Genomic DNA, 15990 nt, shown 5'->3' on the forward strand with positions numbered 1-15990 from the left:
GTGGGATCAGGAGGGTAATACGGAACGCCGTGCTGGATCCCAACGGCCTCGTACCACTAGCAGTCGAGATGACAGGCATCTTATCCGCATGGCTGTAACGGATCGTGCAGCCACGTCTCGATCCCTGAGTCAACAGATGGGGACGTTTGCAAGACAACATCCATCTGCACGAACAGTTCGACGACGTTTGCAGCGGCATGGACTATCAGCTCAGATACCATGGCTGCGGTTATCCTTGACGCTGCATCACAGACAGGAGCTCCTGCGACGGTGTACTCAACGACGAACCCGGGTACACGAATGGCAAAACGTCGTTTTTTCGAATGAATCCAAGTTCTGTTTACAGCATCATGATGGTCGCATCCGTGTTTGGCAACATCGCGGTGAACGCACATTGGAAGCGTGTATTCGTCATCGCCATACTGCCGTATCAGACGGCGTGAGGGTATGGGGTGTGCCATTGGTTACACGTTTCGGTCACCTCTTGCTCGCATTGACAGCACTTTGAACAGTGGACGTTACATTTCAGATGTGTTACGACCCGTCGATCTACCCTTCATTCGATCCCTGCGAAACTCTACATTTCAGTAGGATAATGCACGACCGCATGTTCTAGGTCCTGTACGGGCCTTTCTGCATACAGAAAATGTTCGACTGCTGCCCTGCCAGCACAATCTCCTGATCCCTCACCAACTGAAAACGTCTGGTCAATGGTGGCCGAGCAACTGGCTCGTCACAATACGCCAGTCACAACTCTTGACGAACTGTGGTATCGTGTTGAAGCTGCATGGGCAGCTGTAACTGTACACGCCATCCAAGCTCTGTTTGACTCAATGCTCAGGCGTACCAAGACCATTATTACGGACAGAGGTAGTTGTTCTGGGTACTGATTTCTCAAGATCTATGCACCCAAACTGCGTGAAAATGTAATCACGTCAGTTCTAGCATAATATATTTGTCCAATGAATACCCGTTTATCATCTGCATATCTTCTTGGTGTAGCAATTTTAATGGCCAGTAGTGTAGCTATTCCGTAGTAGCTAGTAAAAAGCAACAATTCAGTTGTTCTTGAGAGGTGCGGAATATTTTTCAACTCTAGTTTCTCCGGTGTGCTGTTGCGGAGGAATGGTACAGCCACGTTTTCTAGATGACCCTGCGCGTTTTCTCAGCTCGGGTTTTAAATAGCGGCTTTTCGTCTCTGTGGAGGCAGACTCGCTCCATCACGAGCTCACAATGCGCCGACTTGACGTTAAATGGAGCCCTAAGATGCATTAACGCTGTAACTGTGTGTTCTCGCAGTGGCGTAAGCGCGGGATTAAACTGCGCCTCGCGCGCAGCCGAAGTCGCTGCCTTTGTAGGACGGGCAATGGATAGGGGAGCGGTTAACCCGGCTCCTTGAATGCAGCGCAACTGTGTAATTCTCCCCCATCACTCTGCCACCACCCCTCATTGCCTTCCTGCAACCATGCACCAGTCTATTTCGCTACGCGATGTTCAGATAATTTTAACCTTACATTCTCACCGAAGCGAGCATTAATCCACAGTGATCCACATCAGTGTACTCGAGAACTGGCAAATAAGATGTACTACACTGAAGCACCAAAGAAACTGGTACAGGCATGCGTTGTTGTTGTCTTCAGTCCTGAGACTGGTTTGATGCAGCTCTCCATGCTACTCTATTCTGTGCAAGCTTCTTCATCTCCCAGTACTTAATGCAATCTCCCAGTACTTAATGCAACCTACATCCTTCTGAATTTGCTTAGTGTATTTATTTCTTGGTCTCCCTCTACGATTTTTACCCTCCATGCTGCCCTCCATATTCAAATAAAAATGTAAATGTCGTGTGATTAGGGCCTACCGTCGGGTAGGCCGCTGGCCGGGTGCAAGTCTTTCGATATGACGCCACTTCGGCGACTTGGGCGTCGATGGGGATGAAATGACGATGATTAGGACCACACAAGACCCAGTCCCTGAGCGGAGAAAATCTCCGACCCAGCCGGGAATCAAACTCGGGCCCTTTGGATTGACAGTCTGTCGCGCTGACCAGTCAGCTACCGGTGGCGGATCGTATTGAAATACAGAGATATGTTAACAGGCAGAATACATGGCTGCGGTCCGCAGCGTCTATGTAAGACAAGAAGTGTCTGGCGCAGTTGTTGATCGGTTAATGCTGCTACAATGGCAAGATTTGAGTGAGTCTGAAGCTACGAGGTAGCGAAGAAGTGGGTATTTTCCCGTACGACCTTGTCACAGGTGTACCGTGAACACCAGGAATCCAGTGAAACATCAAATCTCCGGCATCGATGCGGACGAAAAAAAGATCCATCAAGAGTAGGACTTACGACGATTGAAGAGAATCGCTCTGTGTGACAGAAATGCAACCCTTCCGCAAATTGCTGCAGATTTCAATGCTGGCCCATCAACGGGTGTCAGCGTGCAAGCTATTGAAAGTAACATCATCGATGTGGGCTTTCCGCTTCTAACGCCCACTCGCGTACTCCAGACACAAAGCTTTACGTCTTGCCTGGGCCCATAAACACCAACATTGGACTCTTCATGAATGGAAGCATGTTTCCGCATCCGAAGGGTCTGTTTAAAATTGTATCGAGCGGATGGACGTGTACGGGTATGTAGACAACCTCATGAAACCATGGAGCCTGCATGTCAGCAGTGGACTGTCCAAGCTGGTGAAGGCTCTGCTATAGTGTGGGGCGTGTGCAGTTGGAGTGTTATGGGACCCCTGACACGTCTAGATACGACTGACAGGTGACACGTACGTAACCATTCTGTCTAATCACCTGCATCCAATCGTGCCCATTGTGCATTCCGACGGACTTGTGCAATTCCAGTAGGACAATGCGATACCCCACACGCTCAGAATTGCTACATGAACACTTTCGTGAGTTTAAACACTTCCGTTAGCCACCAAGCTCACCAGAAATGATCATTATTGAGCATATCTGGGATGCCTTGCAACGTGCTCTTCAGAAGATATCTCCACCCCCTCTCCCCCACCCCCGTATTCTTAGGGATTTACGGATGTATGGACAGTCACAGCCCTGCAGGATTCGTGGTATCAATTTCCTGACCATTCCTATCTTGTACCACCGTTGCTAACGAGAAATGGTGGCTTTATGCTAAAATAAGGAAAACAAAGGAAAGGCTGAACCCAGACAAAGCAGCAATCCCCCTACATCTGCGAAAGATAATGTTATGCATCTGGTGGAACAGTAACGGAGTGGTGTACTACGAACTGCTTCCCAGAGGTGTAACAACCATTGCTGACATTTGTTGTAAAAAACATTATGCTACACCACGGGTCTCTAATCATTTTGAACTGCGGACGACACGAAATCTTCTAGGTTTCAAGAGCCAAGACCTACCTACAGTCAGTCTATGTTGTCTTGAGGCCTGATAGTATAGTACTGCTCCTAACCCCGGTACAATTCAGTTTTCGTGACGCTTACCGCTGCTGCCATTCTTTACGAGCTGAGACTGAGTGGCGCTGTAATAGTCTTTACACAGTGAACTGCTTACCCTTTGATCTTGACCTGTGGCCTTAATTTTATTTCATACACACTGCTACAAATAGATGATACCACTCGAGAAGGTCATCGCAACGCAGTTTCACTTTGTTACTTCTGTGCGTCATCGTAGCAAGCGATCAGAACACAGCGCGAGCTGCACGGGGTATTAGCGATAGCGCGATATCTTCCCAGAGCAACATTCCTCGCCACGATGATGATGATGATGATGTCTGGTTTGACGGGCGCTCAACTACGCGATTATCAGCGCCCGTACAAATTCCCAACCTCTGCTCAGCCCAATCTCGGCTGTTTCATGAATGACGATGAAGACAACACACACACCCAGTCATCTCGAGGCAGGTGAAAATCCTTGACCCCGCCGGGAATCGAACCCGGGACCGAGATCCACTGGCAAATTCATTATTCCTCGAGGTCTATGGGAATGTCTCATCAACCTACCACTTTTTTTCGTCTAATACCCGACAAATTTCTTTCTTCCTCAAATCAGTACACTAACTCTGACCTATGCATTTTCAGCAGTCTTCTGTAGCACAACATTTCAAAACCTGTTATGTTCTTCTCTGTACTGCTTATCATCCACGCTTCACTTCCCTATAACTCTGCCATCCACACAACTACTTTCAGAAAAGAATAACAAAATAGAGTGCATATTTATCTTTTTCATAAAAGCTATTCTTTCTGTTGTCCCTCCGAATTTAATACACTGAGATGACAAAATTCATGGGATATCTTCTAATATTGCGTCGGACCTCTTTTGCCTCGTGTAGTGTAGCAGCCGAGGTGCACAGACTCGAAATGTCGTTGGAAGTCCCATGATGAAACAAATGAACCATGCTGCCTCCATGCAGGATTTTGTGCACCAACTGACCTCTCGATTAAGTCCAATAAATGTCAGATGGGATTCATATCGGGCGGTCTGGGTGGCCAAATCATTCGCTCAAATTTTCCCGACCTTGAACCAATCGCGAACTGTGGCCTGATGACACGGCACAGTGTCATAAATAAGAATTTCATCGTTCTTCAGGAATGCGAAGTCCGTGAGTGGCTGCAAATATCTCCAAGTAGCTGGACATAATCGTTTGCAGTCAATGATATCATGGAGCTACTATCAACCTGCACAATGACATGTTGGCAACTTGGGTCCATGACTTAGTGGGGTCTGCGCTACATCTTAGCAACTAAAATCGGAACTCACCTGACCACGCCACGGTATTCCAGTTGTCTAGGGTCTAACCGATGATGCTCGCAAGTGCAGGAGACGCGCTCCAGGCGATGTCGTGTTGTTCCCACTTGACTCTGTAACACCCTAATGAACCCCAAAACTAGGGTGACCAAATGGTTCAAATGGCACTATGGGACAACATCTGTGGTCATCAGTCCCCTAGAACTTAAACCTGACTAACCTAAGGACATAACACACATCCATGCCCGAGGCAGAATTCGAACCTGCGATCGTAGCCGTCACGCGGTTCCTGACTGAAGCGCCTAGAACCGCACGGCCACACCGGCCGGCTAGGGTGACCAGATGCAATTCTTTAAAAATGAGGACAAACAGCTTCAACAAGGAGCACAAAGGAAGAAAAAAAGGGGACACATCAAACGGGTCAACTGCAGATGAGGATCCCACCCATCAGCTTTGTACAAGTCACGTGACTGCCGGGAATTACCGGTGAAACTAGTAGTCAATTGTTACTGATGGTCAGTTGGTGGTTAACTGAGCAATAAAAAAAAAAAAAAAAAAAAAAAAAAAAAAAATATTAAAAACACTGATTGTGGTGTCAGCGTGGCGTCAATTGTTTTGTTATGTCAACAACACGGAATTGTTTACAAAGTGAAAAACGTAAGACCATTCACCTCCCTTCATCCGACGCACCGCTACCAAAATCTACAATTCAAGCAGCAGCTGACGACATGTAAACTGCACTTAAACCTTCCGAATACAAATAAACTGAATGACTATGAAACAATGAAATAAAACCATGACAGTTAATCTGTCGAGTTATTTCTTACCTTTATTGGCCACTGAGACGTACGCTCCAGCTCCACATATCTTACATTCCGCTTCAATTTATTTCTCCCTTTCTGGAAAGCCGGATAATTGCATGAAAGGACATAAGAAAACGTACACTTTCGTTTACGCGTAGCTAAACATTTCACGTAACTCATTCGGTTAATAATTACACTCACAAATCACACGCGCACTTCAAAAAGCCAAGGCAATACGAAGCGAAGATACGATACGAAAATTTTAAATAATCAATATTTGCATTCTCTTATAGGTAGATCAACGATAACATCAACGATCCTTGTGCCACCTACTAACACCGAAGGCTGTGCCAATAGTTAAAGTATTTAAGAAAAGAGCAATAGAACGGGACGAATTGTAAATTTAACTGTAATACGCTCAACTTTACGAAAAAGCTGTACACTGTGAAAATTCCGCCGGACAAAGAGCCAAAAAGAAGGACATGTCCGGATTAATCCGGACTTCGGGTCGCCCTACCCAAAACCCAATTAGGAAAGACCATCCTGATGTAAAGAAGGGAAAAGTTATCCTGACAGACACGACAACTTTGCCGATGATATAACACCAGAAAGTCTTGATAAACACCAACATTAATCATTACAGAGTGTGTTTTGGTAGGAAGGAAGAAGAAAGAAAGGTCATCTTTAGTTATCTGCCAAACATCTAAGTAATGATTGCAAATTAATACCATGAAAGTTAATTCCAAAGAAATGTGGGTCAGAGATAACTTTTATGTGGAAGAGAGTTGTAAACGCAACGAAGAAATTCAATGCGCCTGCAACGCTCATTCACGGAAAAAGTAAGCCGCTTGCTAGCTATCGTGCTATCAAGTCATAGTTGAGCGAACGAAGCGTGACGAGATTGTTTTACTTTCAAGAGTCGTTCTTGCGTGACGTAGACGCACGGATTTTGTGAACTGATACTCTGACTAGAGACTTGAACCGAGATAGTATGCTGACTGTGTATACCGAGTTGCTGGACTTTATTAACGGAAGTAGGCAATACTGGACTCAACATTCATATAAGTGAACTTATAGAAGGGAATGGGCAAAGTTTCACAGAACTATAATACACGTTTAGTCTTGAGTAGGAGACATTGACACGAATGCATTAAGAAGATACAATTACGCCGAGGGTTAAAGCTGTTGTAATTGTCACGATACTTGAAACTAACAGAACTGCGCCAGTACTAATTAACCGTGTGGCGTAATGTTTATAAAGTATTTAGCGAAAGGGAACAATAAAATTGTTCATCAAAAGTGGAAATTCAACGTGTCGCCTCCATCAGTCTATGAATATTTGGTAATTGCTCATCAAAAGTGAATGACCAGTGGCTATTTAACTAGGAAATAAATTCGTAGACTGTTAGTTGTGACAAGGAAGTTTGGACATAGATAATATTACGACGCAAGATAATTAAGACATTGTTGAAGAGTATCTGTGGATCTTGCGTCAACAATTTTACTGAGCAACGAACAAACAACGACCAATACGAAACTTCCAGGCAGATTAAAACTGTGTGCCAGACCGGGACTCAAACTCGGGACCTTTGCCTTTCGCGGGCAAGTGCTCTACCGACTGAGCTACCCAAGCACGACTCATGCCCTATCCTCACAGCTTTACTTCCGCTTGTACCTCGTCTCCTACCTTCCAAACTTTACATAGGCTCTCCTGCGAACCTTGCAGAACTAGCACTCCTGCACAGTGAAAATCTCATTCTGGAAACATTTCCCAGGCTGTCGCTAAGCTATGTCTCCGCAATATACTTTCTTTCAGGAGTGCTAGTTTTGAAAGGTTCGCAGGAGAGCTTCTGTAAAGTTTGGAAGGTAGGAGACGAGGTATTGGCAGAAGTAAAGCTGTGAGGACGGGGCGTGAGTCGTGTTTGGGTAGCTCATATGGTGCCGGCACGGCAACTCAGCTTGTTCGGTCAGAGGGTTAGCTACCCTCCGTAATAAAAAAATGAGTTAATGGATCAACGACGAACTGAAACGGGTGTCTTGACCCTAGCACATACAACGAACGAAAACGAAAACAAAAAAATGAGATTAGAAAAAAAAAAATGGTTGAGCACTCGCCCGCGGAAGGCAAAGGTCCCGAGTTCGAGTCTCGGTCCGGCACACAGTTTTAATCTGCCAGAAAGTTTCATATCCGCGCACACTCCACTGCAGAATGAAAATCTCATTCTGGGAACGGCCAATACGATCTGCAACTGAACTTTTTCCCTCGCTTTTGGTGATGTGGACGATGTGCACGAGGGAAGATTCATCAATTACTACATGGATCTTAGAATACTGAATTCCCTCTTCCAAAATGGAATGTTCCATGGTTCTAGCTCCAGTTACCATTTCGCATTCAAAGTTTCCGCCGCGCGGTCATATTCAATTCAGAAATCTTTCCACGTCAATCACCTGAATACAAATGACATTTCGGCCAATGCACCGCCCTTTCATACCTTGTGTACGCGTTACCACCGTCATCTGTATATGTGCGTGTCACTATCCCTTGACTATTGTCACCTCAGTGATGTTGTTGTTGTGGTCTTCAGACTAGAGACTGGTTTGATGTAGCTCTCCATGTTACTTTATCCTGTGCAAGCTGCTTCATCTCCCAGTACATACTGCAACCTACATCCTTCTGAATCTGCTTAATGTATTCATCTCTTGGTCTCCCTCTACGATTTTTACCCTCCACGCTGCTCTCCAATACTAAATTGGTGATCCCTTGATGCCTCCAACCGATCCCTTCTTCTAGTCAAGGTGTGCCACAAATATCCCTTCTCCCTAATTCTATTCAATACCTCCTCATTAGTTATGTGATCTACCCATCTAATTTTCAACATTCTTCTGTAGCACCACATTTCGAAAGCTTCTATTCTCTTCCTGTCCCAACTATTTATCGTCCAGGTTTCACTTCCATACATGGCTATACTCTATACAAATTCTTTCACAAACGACTCCCTGACACTCGATGGTAACAAATTTCTGTTATTCAGAAACGCTTTCCTTGGTATTGCCAGTCTATATTTTATATCCTCTCTGCTTCCAACATCATCAGTTATTTTGCTCCCCCAACAGCAAAACTCCTTTACTACTTTAAGTGTGTCACTTCCTAATCTAATTCCCTCAGCATCACCCGACTTAATTCGACAACATTCCATTATTCTCGTTTTGCTTTCAAGACACTATCCATTCCGTTCAACTGCTCTTCCAGGTCCTTTGCAGTCTCTGACGGAATTACGATGTCATCGGCAAAACCTCAAAGTTTTTATTTCTTCTCCATGGATTTTAATTCCTACTCCGAATTTTTCTTTTGTTTCCTTTACTGCTTGCTCAATATACAGATTGAATAAAATCGGGGATAGGCTACAACCCTGTCTCACTTCCTTCACAACCACTGATTCCCTTTCATGCCCGTCGACTCTAATAACTGCCATCTGGTTTGTATACAAACTGTAAATAGCCTTCGCTCCCTGTATATTACCCCTGCCATCTTCAGAATTTTAAAGTTTATTACCCTCGTTGTCAGTGGTTTCTCTGGTCAAACAGCAAAACTCTTCTAGCACCTTTAACGTTTCATTTCCTAATCTGACCCCGTCGTTGGACTTAACGACATTCCATTAGCCTTGTTTTAGTTTTGTTTATGTCCATCTTAAAGCCCCTTCTCAAGAAGCATTCCATTCAAATGACTCTCCCTTCTCCCTTGCGTGACAGAATTACGATGTCATCGGCAAACTTCAGATTATTTACCTGTTTGTCCGAATTGACAGATATTAATAACGACTGATAGGCGTGGTAATTTGAAATAAATTAGCTGAATGCTCATATCTTGACATTAGCTGTGTTAGATATAGATTTACTAGCTATTAGTGATACATGAAAATTAGTTGTGGACCGTTGCCCGAACCCAAAAGTCTCGTTTATCTCAAGTGGGAGGCGTGCATGAATTGTTAGGTGGTTACGGAGACTGTTCGCGATAACCGGCAAATCAGAGTTCGAGTCCCGGCCCGTCAAAAATTTTTGCGTATCGTTAATAGGTAGTCGTGTGAGATCAGCTCCACTACAGCATTGTATTAATAGGTGGTATATCGATCCCTAATACAGCTGGTGTCACAATATTCACATTCAGCGAATTCACTTCGAGTTAATTTCTGCTTGTTGTCCCCGATCTTTAATTAGTTTTTCGAATTCTACCTTGGTTTCCTTTACTGCCAGCTCATATCCCGACTGAGTAACAAGCTTACGTAATAAAATCATACATAATAGTCCCTTTACGAATAAGATGCGAAATATTACAGCGTTGAAGTCCACGACTACCTTAATCAGGAATGAGACTGATCGGAAGAGGTTACCATGGCAATCCCAGAAGCTTGTAGAGTTTGGGGTTTAAACACACTACGCAACATAATTGAACATTAAACAGAAGCTTAAAAATAGCGTTGACAGTAGCACCACACAATTTCAGCAGGTTTGCTAAAAGGTTAAAGGTTCTTATTGACAAGATTAGTATATCCACACCCAAACCTAAGTACGTTTCTTTTGAAATTCCCTTAAAATTGCTGGCATGCCAGTAATTAAGGCTTGTTTAATTGTATTCAGCTATTCGTAACTTACTGGATTGAATTTAAAAAAAATTGGAAGCGAATCCTTGTGGATGAATGCTTACTAACCGGCAATGACATCCCTATATGCGAATCACACGTCAATCGTAAGTAAGAAAATCGCAGACGAATGCCAAGTTGTCGTTTAAGCTTTCCTTTATCCATCCTCGGAGCGGTTTGGGACATTTGTGGTACCTCTGTCTTTGTCTACTAAACTGTTTTGTTTCAGTCCGCATCCCTCCTCCTCATACTGGTCTCAATGTACTGACTCGGCCAAGACCAGTGCAAGAAGGAATGTCGGCCTGAACAAAACAGTTGTAGTGGAAGAACAGTGGAAAGACAGGGCAAATTGCTGTAGTAGCACAGAAGTGCGAACACGGACTGATGATGGGTAAAGGAAAACGGAGACAACTAAAAATCGTTATTAACCATCCTGGCATTCACCTCCACGATGTTCGTACTTACATTTCACTCCAGTGATTCACACGTTCCACATATACATGTTTTGAAATTACGTTGTATTTAATAGAAACACGGTCTATGGACTGACTTTAGCATATTATATCATTACTTTTTCATTTGCAAAGAGTAAGCCTATTGCCTACGAACTGATATCTCAGTGATTACATCGTGTTCTTATTTCTATCTGTTTACATCCACTTCAATGTTTGCTTTGCTATTGGAGCTTTAACGACAACTAGCAAATTTGCTGGGACTCCCTCTCCCATAATTTCATACACAATAAAGAGCTACACCAAAGCTGAAAATCACAACAGAATTAAAATATGATATACAGAATTCAATTCACAGGCGGTATTTTTAAGAGAGTCTATAAAACTAAACGCGGAAGCATTTATCAGGAACATCTGACAAGAGTAAAAATATTACCGGAACACAAACCTAAGTATTGATAACTCCAATGATTACGACTTTAAATCATTCGTAGCTGATGTGACACAAGTAAAAGAATAGTTTTGGAAAAAAGCGTGGCAGTCCCAGAAGTCCTTAACGATGGAGTGCGTTGGAAAAAAAAACTAACAATCCAGGGGCTGAAAGGGGTGTTTCTAACCTGAGGCATTTGAATACACAACAGATGACTGCAGCCGCAATGAAGATAACAGTTCTCATATACGGTGCAAAGGCAATATTGGAAATTGAACATCAGATAAATGAATTACATAAGAGAGAGGGCAACAGCAGAAATAAAGAGTAATGCACAGTGAAACGTTGTACACGAAGCACGGGGTAGGATGGAAATATTAATTTATGCGTCCTTGAAGGCAAAATAGCCTCAACTTCTTTTAGAGTATTTGCTGCACGGTGAACCACCGTCTTAGATAAATACATACAAAAATAAAACTAATCCTTAATGTTGTTTATCATGATTGTTTATCATCATCACACCATTTAGGCAATTTATATATATTGATTTCTCCAAAAGAAAATGTGCATTTGTTGGACGATACCTAGTGATGCTTACCGGATCATCAGTAGCGAAGAAATGGAAAAGCTATTAACGCCAGTAAAAGCTCTCATTTCACTAGTGGTTCCACTTGTCTTGATCCGGTGGTGTGAAAAACCTCACGGAAACAAACATCTGGACAAACAGATAAAGTTGATTGGAAGTTTCCTAGTTATTAGTTCGACGTCCTGGCGCCGCGCCATCACGTCTGGCGTCTTAGTTACGAAAAAGGCGCCCAACAATCATTCCTTGGCGTTAGAACTTGACGCTTTCTCACAAAGAAACGAGCCTTAATCGCAGATTTGCCCTCTCCCACACGTTTACACCCTAGCAAACACAGCTAGGGCGTAACAATATTTAAAGGGTAGAGTACATATTGGTTACAGTCATATAGTTATAATGTAGAGCAATCTTCTGCATTATTTATTTGTAATAGCCCCATAGTAGATCCTTATTGCGCTAGTCGCTCGTATTGTTCCGATGGTTATTGAATATCTTTGCCGACTGCTCACTTGTCAAATGATACTCTCCTTCCGGCGTTCATATTCACAGTGAATTTCTACTTTAGATAATGGTTCGAATAAAGGAAACTCGAATTCAAGAAAGAAAACAAAAAAAAGTTAAACATATGCTGTGTTCTTCGACATGAAAGATGTGAGACGTACCGCGTCCTTTCACTTTCGTTCAATACACATAAACTGCTAAATAAACATCGTGTCTTCCGAAATGCTTCTTGCTTTGCACGTTTTTCTCAGTGTAAATAAGATCCTTATATGATCCTAGGTTCATTACAATATGAAACTACAGAAAAAAAAAATAAAGCCATAAAGCGAACAAAACACGAACACGTTATCACAGAAAAAAATGGCTTTTGGAGAACTCTGTATTTGTTCACAGAGGGATTTAAAAAAACTGCATATCAGTTCACAGTGAGATAATTTAAAACATGAGGGTAATTACAATACGATTTGTGATTTTGCATATAGCAGGTAAACAAGATCTTGCTACCATCACAACTGACCATATATTGGTATCAAATTATGGTTATCAGAACCGGAGCCTATTAAAACTGATAAAAATATTTCGACAAAAAGCAAACTCTATCAAACTAATTATCAGCTGAAACACACGATCAAATATTTGAGCAGTGTAATTGTTAACTAATGCTATTTAATGGTAAACTGTTTTCACATGAACAAAAATTTGGAAAAAAAATTCTTTTGTTATCAGTTTGAACATCACAACGGCTATTCTTCCAACAAAAATATAAGGTTGATTTAAATTTCATATTCAATACAAGAGATCGACCTTAGTTACCCCCATAAACAAATCAGCTGATACACAAAAAAATCTTCTTTGCACATCACTGAATTAGCATATTATTATGATGTGTCATTCAGACTAATGTACAACGCTTATACTACGTCAAGCAAAATTCTATTTTCGTTCAAAGCACTTCTGAATCATAATAGTGACAAGTCCGCTCTGAGGCAGAGGGGTAGAGCGAAGTAGCAAGGGCGCTTGTTGTCAGGTGAATTTGCTTACCACTTTCGATGTACGGAGCCAGCAGTAAGATGAATATTACGTATCCACACTCGCTGAACATAATTCCATACGTATATGTTCCATGCACACACTTATAATCACAATAAAACCACTTTCATTCACCAAAACTAACACATCTACTTCACTGACTACCACAAAAACCTTTGTCTCTGCACACACATCCACAACTCCAAAGAGAACTGAGTACGCCTGCGCTGATTCGCCTAATGCCATATGACAAAGACGTCAAACGGAAAGAAATTACATTAGCACGGCGGTTTGACTTTCGGAAGATATAGCACGCATGTTGATAGCCATCAATTACTCGTGATGTGTTTGCATTGTTTGTTGTTTAGTATGATTTATGTAAATATTTATATTGACGTCTGAATGTATAGCCGTCTGTTTCAGGTCTCTGGCTCAGCTGATGTTCCGGATAGGAAGACTGAATAATTTACAATTCCGTAGTGAAGGTTCTGATGCTGCTTGGAAGATATTTACTCTATTATTTTGACACTTCCGAGTTAAAACTTTGTGTCTGAGGAGAAAGGTAAATGTTGGGGGCGCAACACGCTTTTGTTGAAATGAAGACTAAGTAAAGTGAATGATGAATTTTTTGTACAAATATTAAACGATTTACGTAATAGCTAACGCCCATTAGTGTTTTATTACTTACATTTTCGAACCGAGCCAGTATTTTTGAGTTTACAGGTAGCATGATTTAATCAATTATAAGCTTTCTCAACGCAGGCTAGAATTGGCAATCCACGTGCGAATAAACAAAGACTGCTTTTATTATGTATTATTTACTACTTATGGCGTTGTGATTAATATTACGATTATATGGTAGTTGCCTGTGGACTGTGCGTTATATATAAAATTACACACACACACACACACACACACACACACACACACACACACGTATAGTATATAAAAAAAACATGCATGATTTTTTTTTGATCTTAAGAATGTACTGTCAATTTGGAGTATATACAGTACATATACAGCGTTTATATTATTTGCAGCACTGGTTTATATTGTGTACTAGACATTTCAGTTAGTGCTTGATGACCACTCAGTTTGGTCCATCTGCCACAAATCTCCCCTCCATTTACCCCAACCAAACATTTCAGTTAACAGTTTATCGAAATCATGCAGTTCTTTAGATTTTCTATATAATTTTCCACACCATTAAACATGTTTCTGTTGTAGCTAGTTTTGCAAGTTATGAAGCTGGCAGTTTCCAATTATGTTTCATGCTGTGTTTTTGCAAAAGATTTCAGTCTTTACAGAAGGTCTGCATCAGTGTTCATGAAATATAATCCTACAACTAATAACATCTGTTGATCTGATTAATGTGCACATGTAACTGTCTTATAGTCCAGTCTCCAATAATGCATTTAGTTTTTGACAGTTGTATGATCTAGCTACTACTAGCAATAAAGACTTTGACAAACAGGAATAACATCCCTGAGACACTATATCTGTGTTTGGTTAAGATCAATATGGAGGGAAGCAGACAAATTTTTCTTCTTTTTTTTTTTAATGAATAAAATAGGTGAATTCTGTACAAAATAAATTTTATAATTGCCAAAACATCATGTTTCTGGTAGATCAAAATTAAAGTCTCAAAATGTATGTGTGATTAGTGTCAGATAATCTCATTTGTATACATTTTCACATAGCTGTCATGTGGTGACATTAAAAATCTACAAATTTCTGCATTTCCATTATAGGTTTTAGTGTGCCAGTGTTTTATTGTATAGTGATGTTTTCAGTGTAGGCTGTTTGAAACGATGGTTATTAGCCAGGAACATAACTTTGATGATTGAAAGTTCACACTGAGTGCATGAAATGTCCATTGTTCTCATAAATTTTAGTGTGCTGGATCAGTTTCACACCACATGCTCACTACAGCAACACACAGTAAGTATGTTGTATAAACAGTCTTTCAGACATAGTTAAAAAATCCATGCAGCTGAAGTTCACTTTTTTTTAACTATCACATTTATTTTATTTTTTTGCGCATATGAATCTCCTACGTAAAACTCGTTTGTATACCACACACGAGATATCGGACAAAATCTTTTTACCTGTTGGTTTTAAAACTTACATTTAATGGTTTTTAATATCAGTTTGGGTTCATATAATGAATAGTTAAAAATCTGAGTACATAGGCCTGCTGTACATTTACAATTTATTTACAAATTAAAAAGTCACATGTTTTCACACATGAGACACTTGGAGATAGAATGAAAGCAGTTTTGCAGTATGTATGAAGTCATATATTTTTTAAAGGTATGTACCCATGTAAGAGATTTTATATATCTGGGTTATCTGCTGTGTAATTTTGTTCCCGTATGATGTACACCTTTTTCACACAATTTATTATTATTATTGTATGCATCGATTACAGTAATCCACATTTAGCAAAACAAATATATATAAAAGTGAACATATGAAATTATATACAGTACACAATTTTTAAAATGGCTCAGACTACACTCAGATGTTGATGGACTCAATCTAGCGGAGTGCCTCATGGGATGCTTAATGGAGCTTCTCAATGCCACCAGGGAAGTGTCTGATTGGACATTCATTCGCAATGTAGCTTATTGTTTGGATGTCACCACAGTCACACACACTGTCATTTGAAAAGCCCCACTCATGCATGTTGTATTTGCACCTACCCTCTTCAGTCTGATATCTGTTTAACTGCACCCACACCTCCCTTGGTTGGTGGAAGCCTGGAATTGTTGGATTGTGTACAAGTTCGTGGCTTCGGGTTCTTGTAGCTTGCCACTCACAT

The 15990-nt window shown here is 41.5% G+C and overlaps 1 protein-coding gene across 1 annotated transcript in view; it reads right to left on the minus strand.

The window, feature by feature from the left end:
- The window catches only part of LOC126293282 (disintegrin and metalloproteinase domain-containing protein 10-like), a 458016-nt gene extending 444629 nt beyond the window's left edge, over nt 1-13387 (minus strand). Inside the window, 1 exon segment of the mRNA XM_049986404.1 lies at nt 13179-13387. Within this exon segment, the coding sequence (XP_049842361.1) occupies nt 13179-13239 (61 nt within the window). The 5' untranslated portion in view covers nt 13240-13387.
- Nucleotides 13388-15990: the final 2603 nt, after the last annotated feature.

Source organism: Schistocerca gregaria, chromosome 10 (assembly GCF_023897955.1).
Source record: "Schistocerca gregaria isolate iqSchGreg1 chromosome 10, iqSchGreg1.2, whole genome shotgun sequence".
In the NCBI taxonomy this organism is placed as follows: Eukaryota; Metazoa; Arthropoda; class Insecta; order Orthoptera; family Acrididae; genus Schistocerca; species Schistocerca gregaria.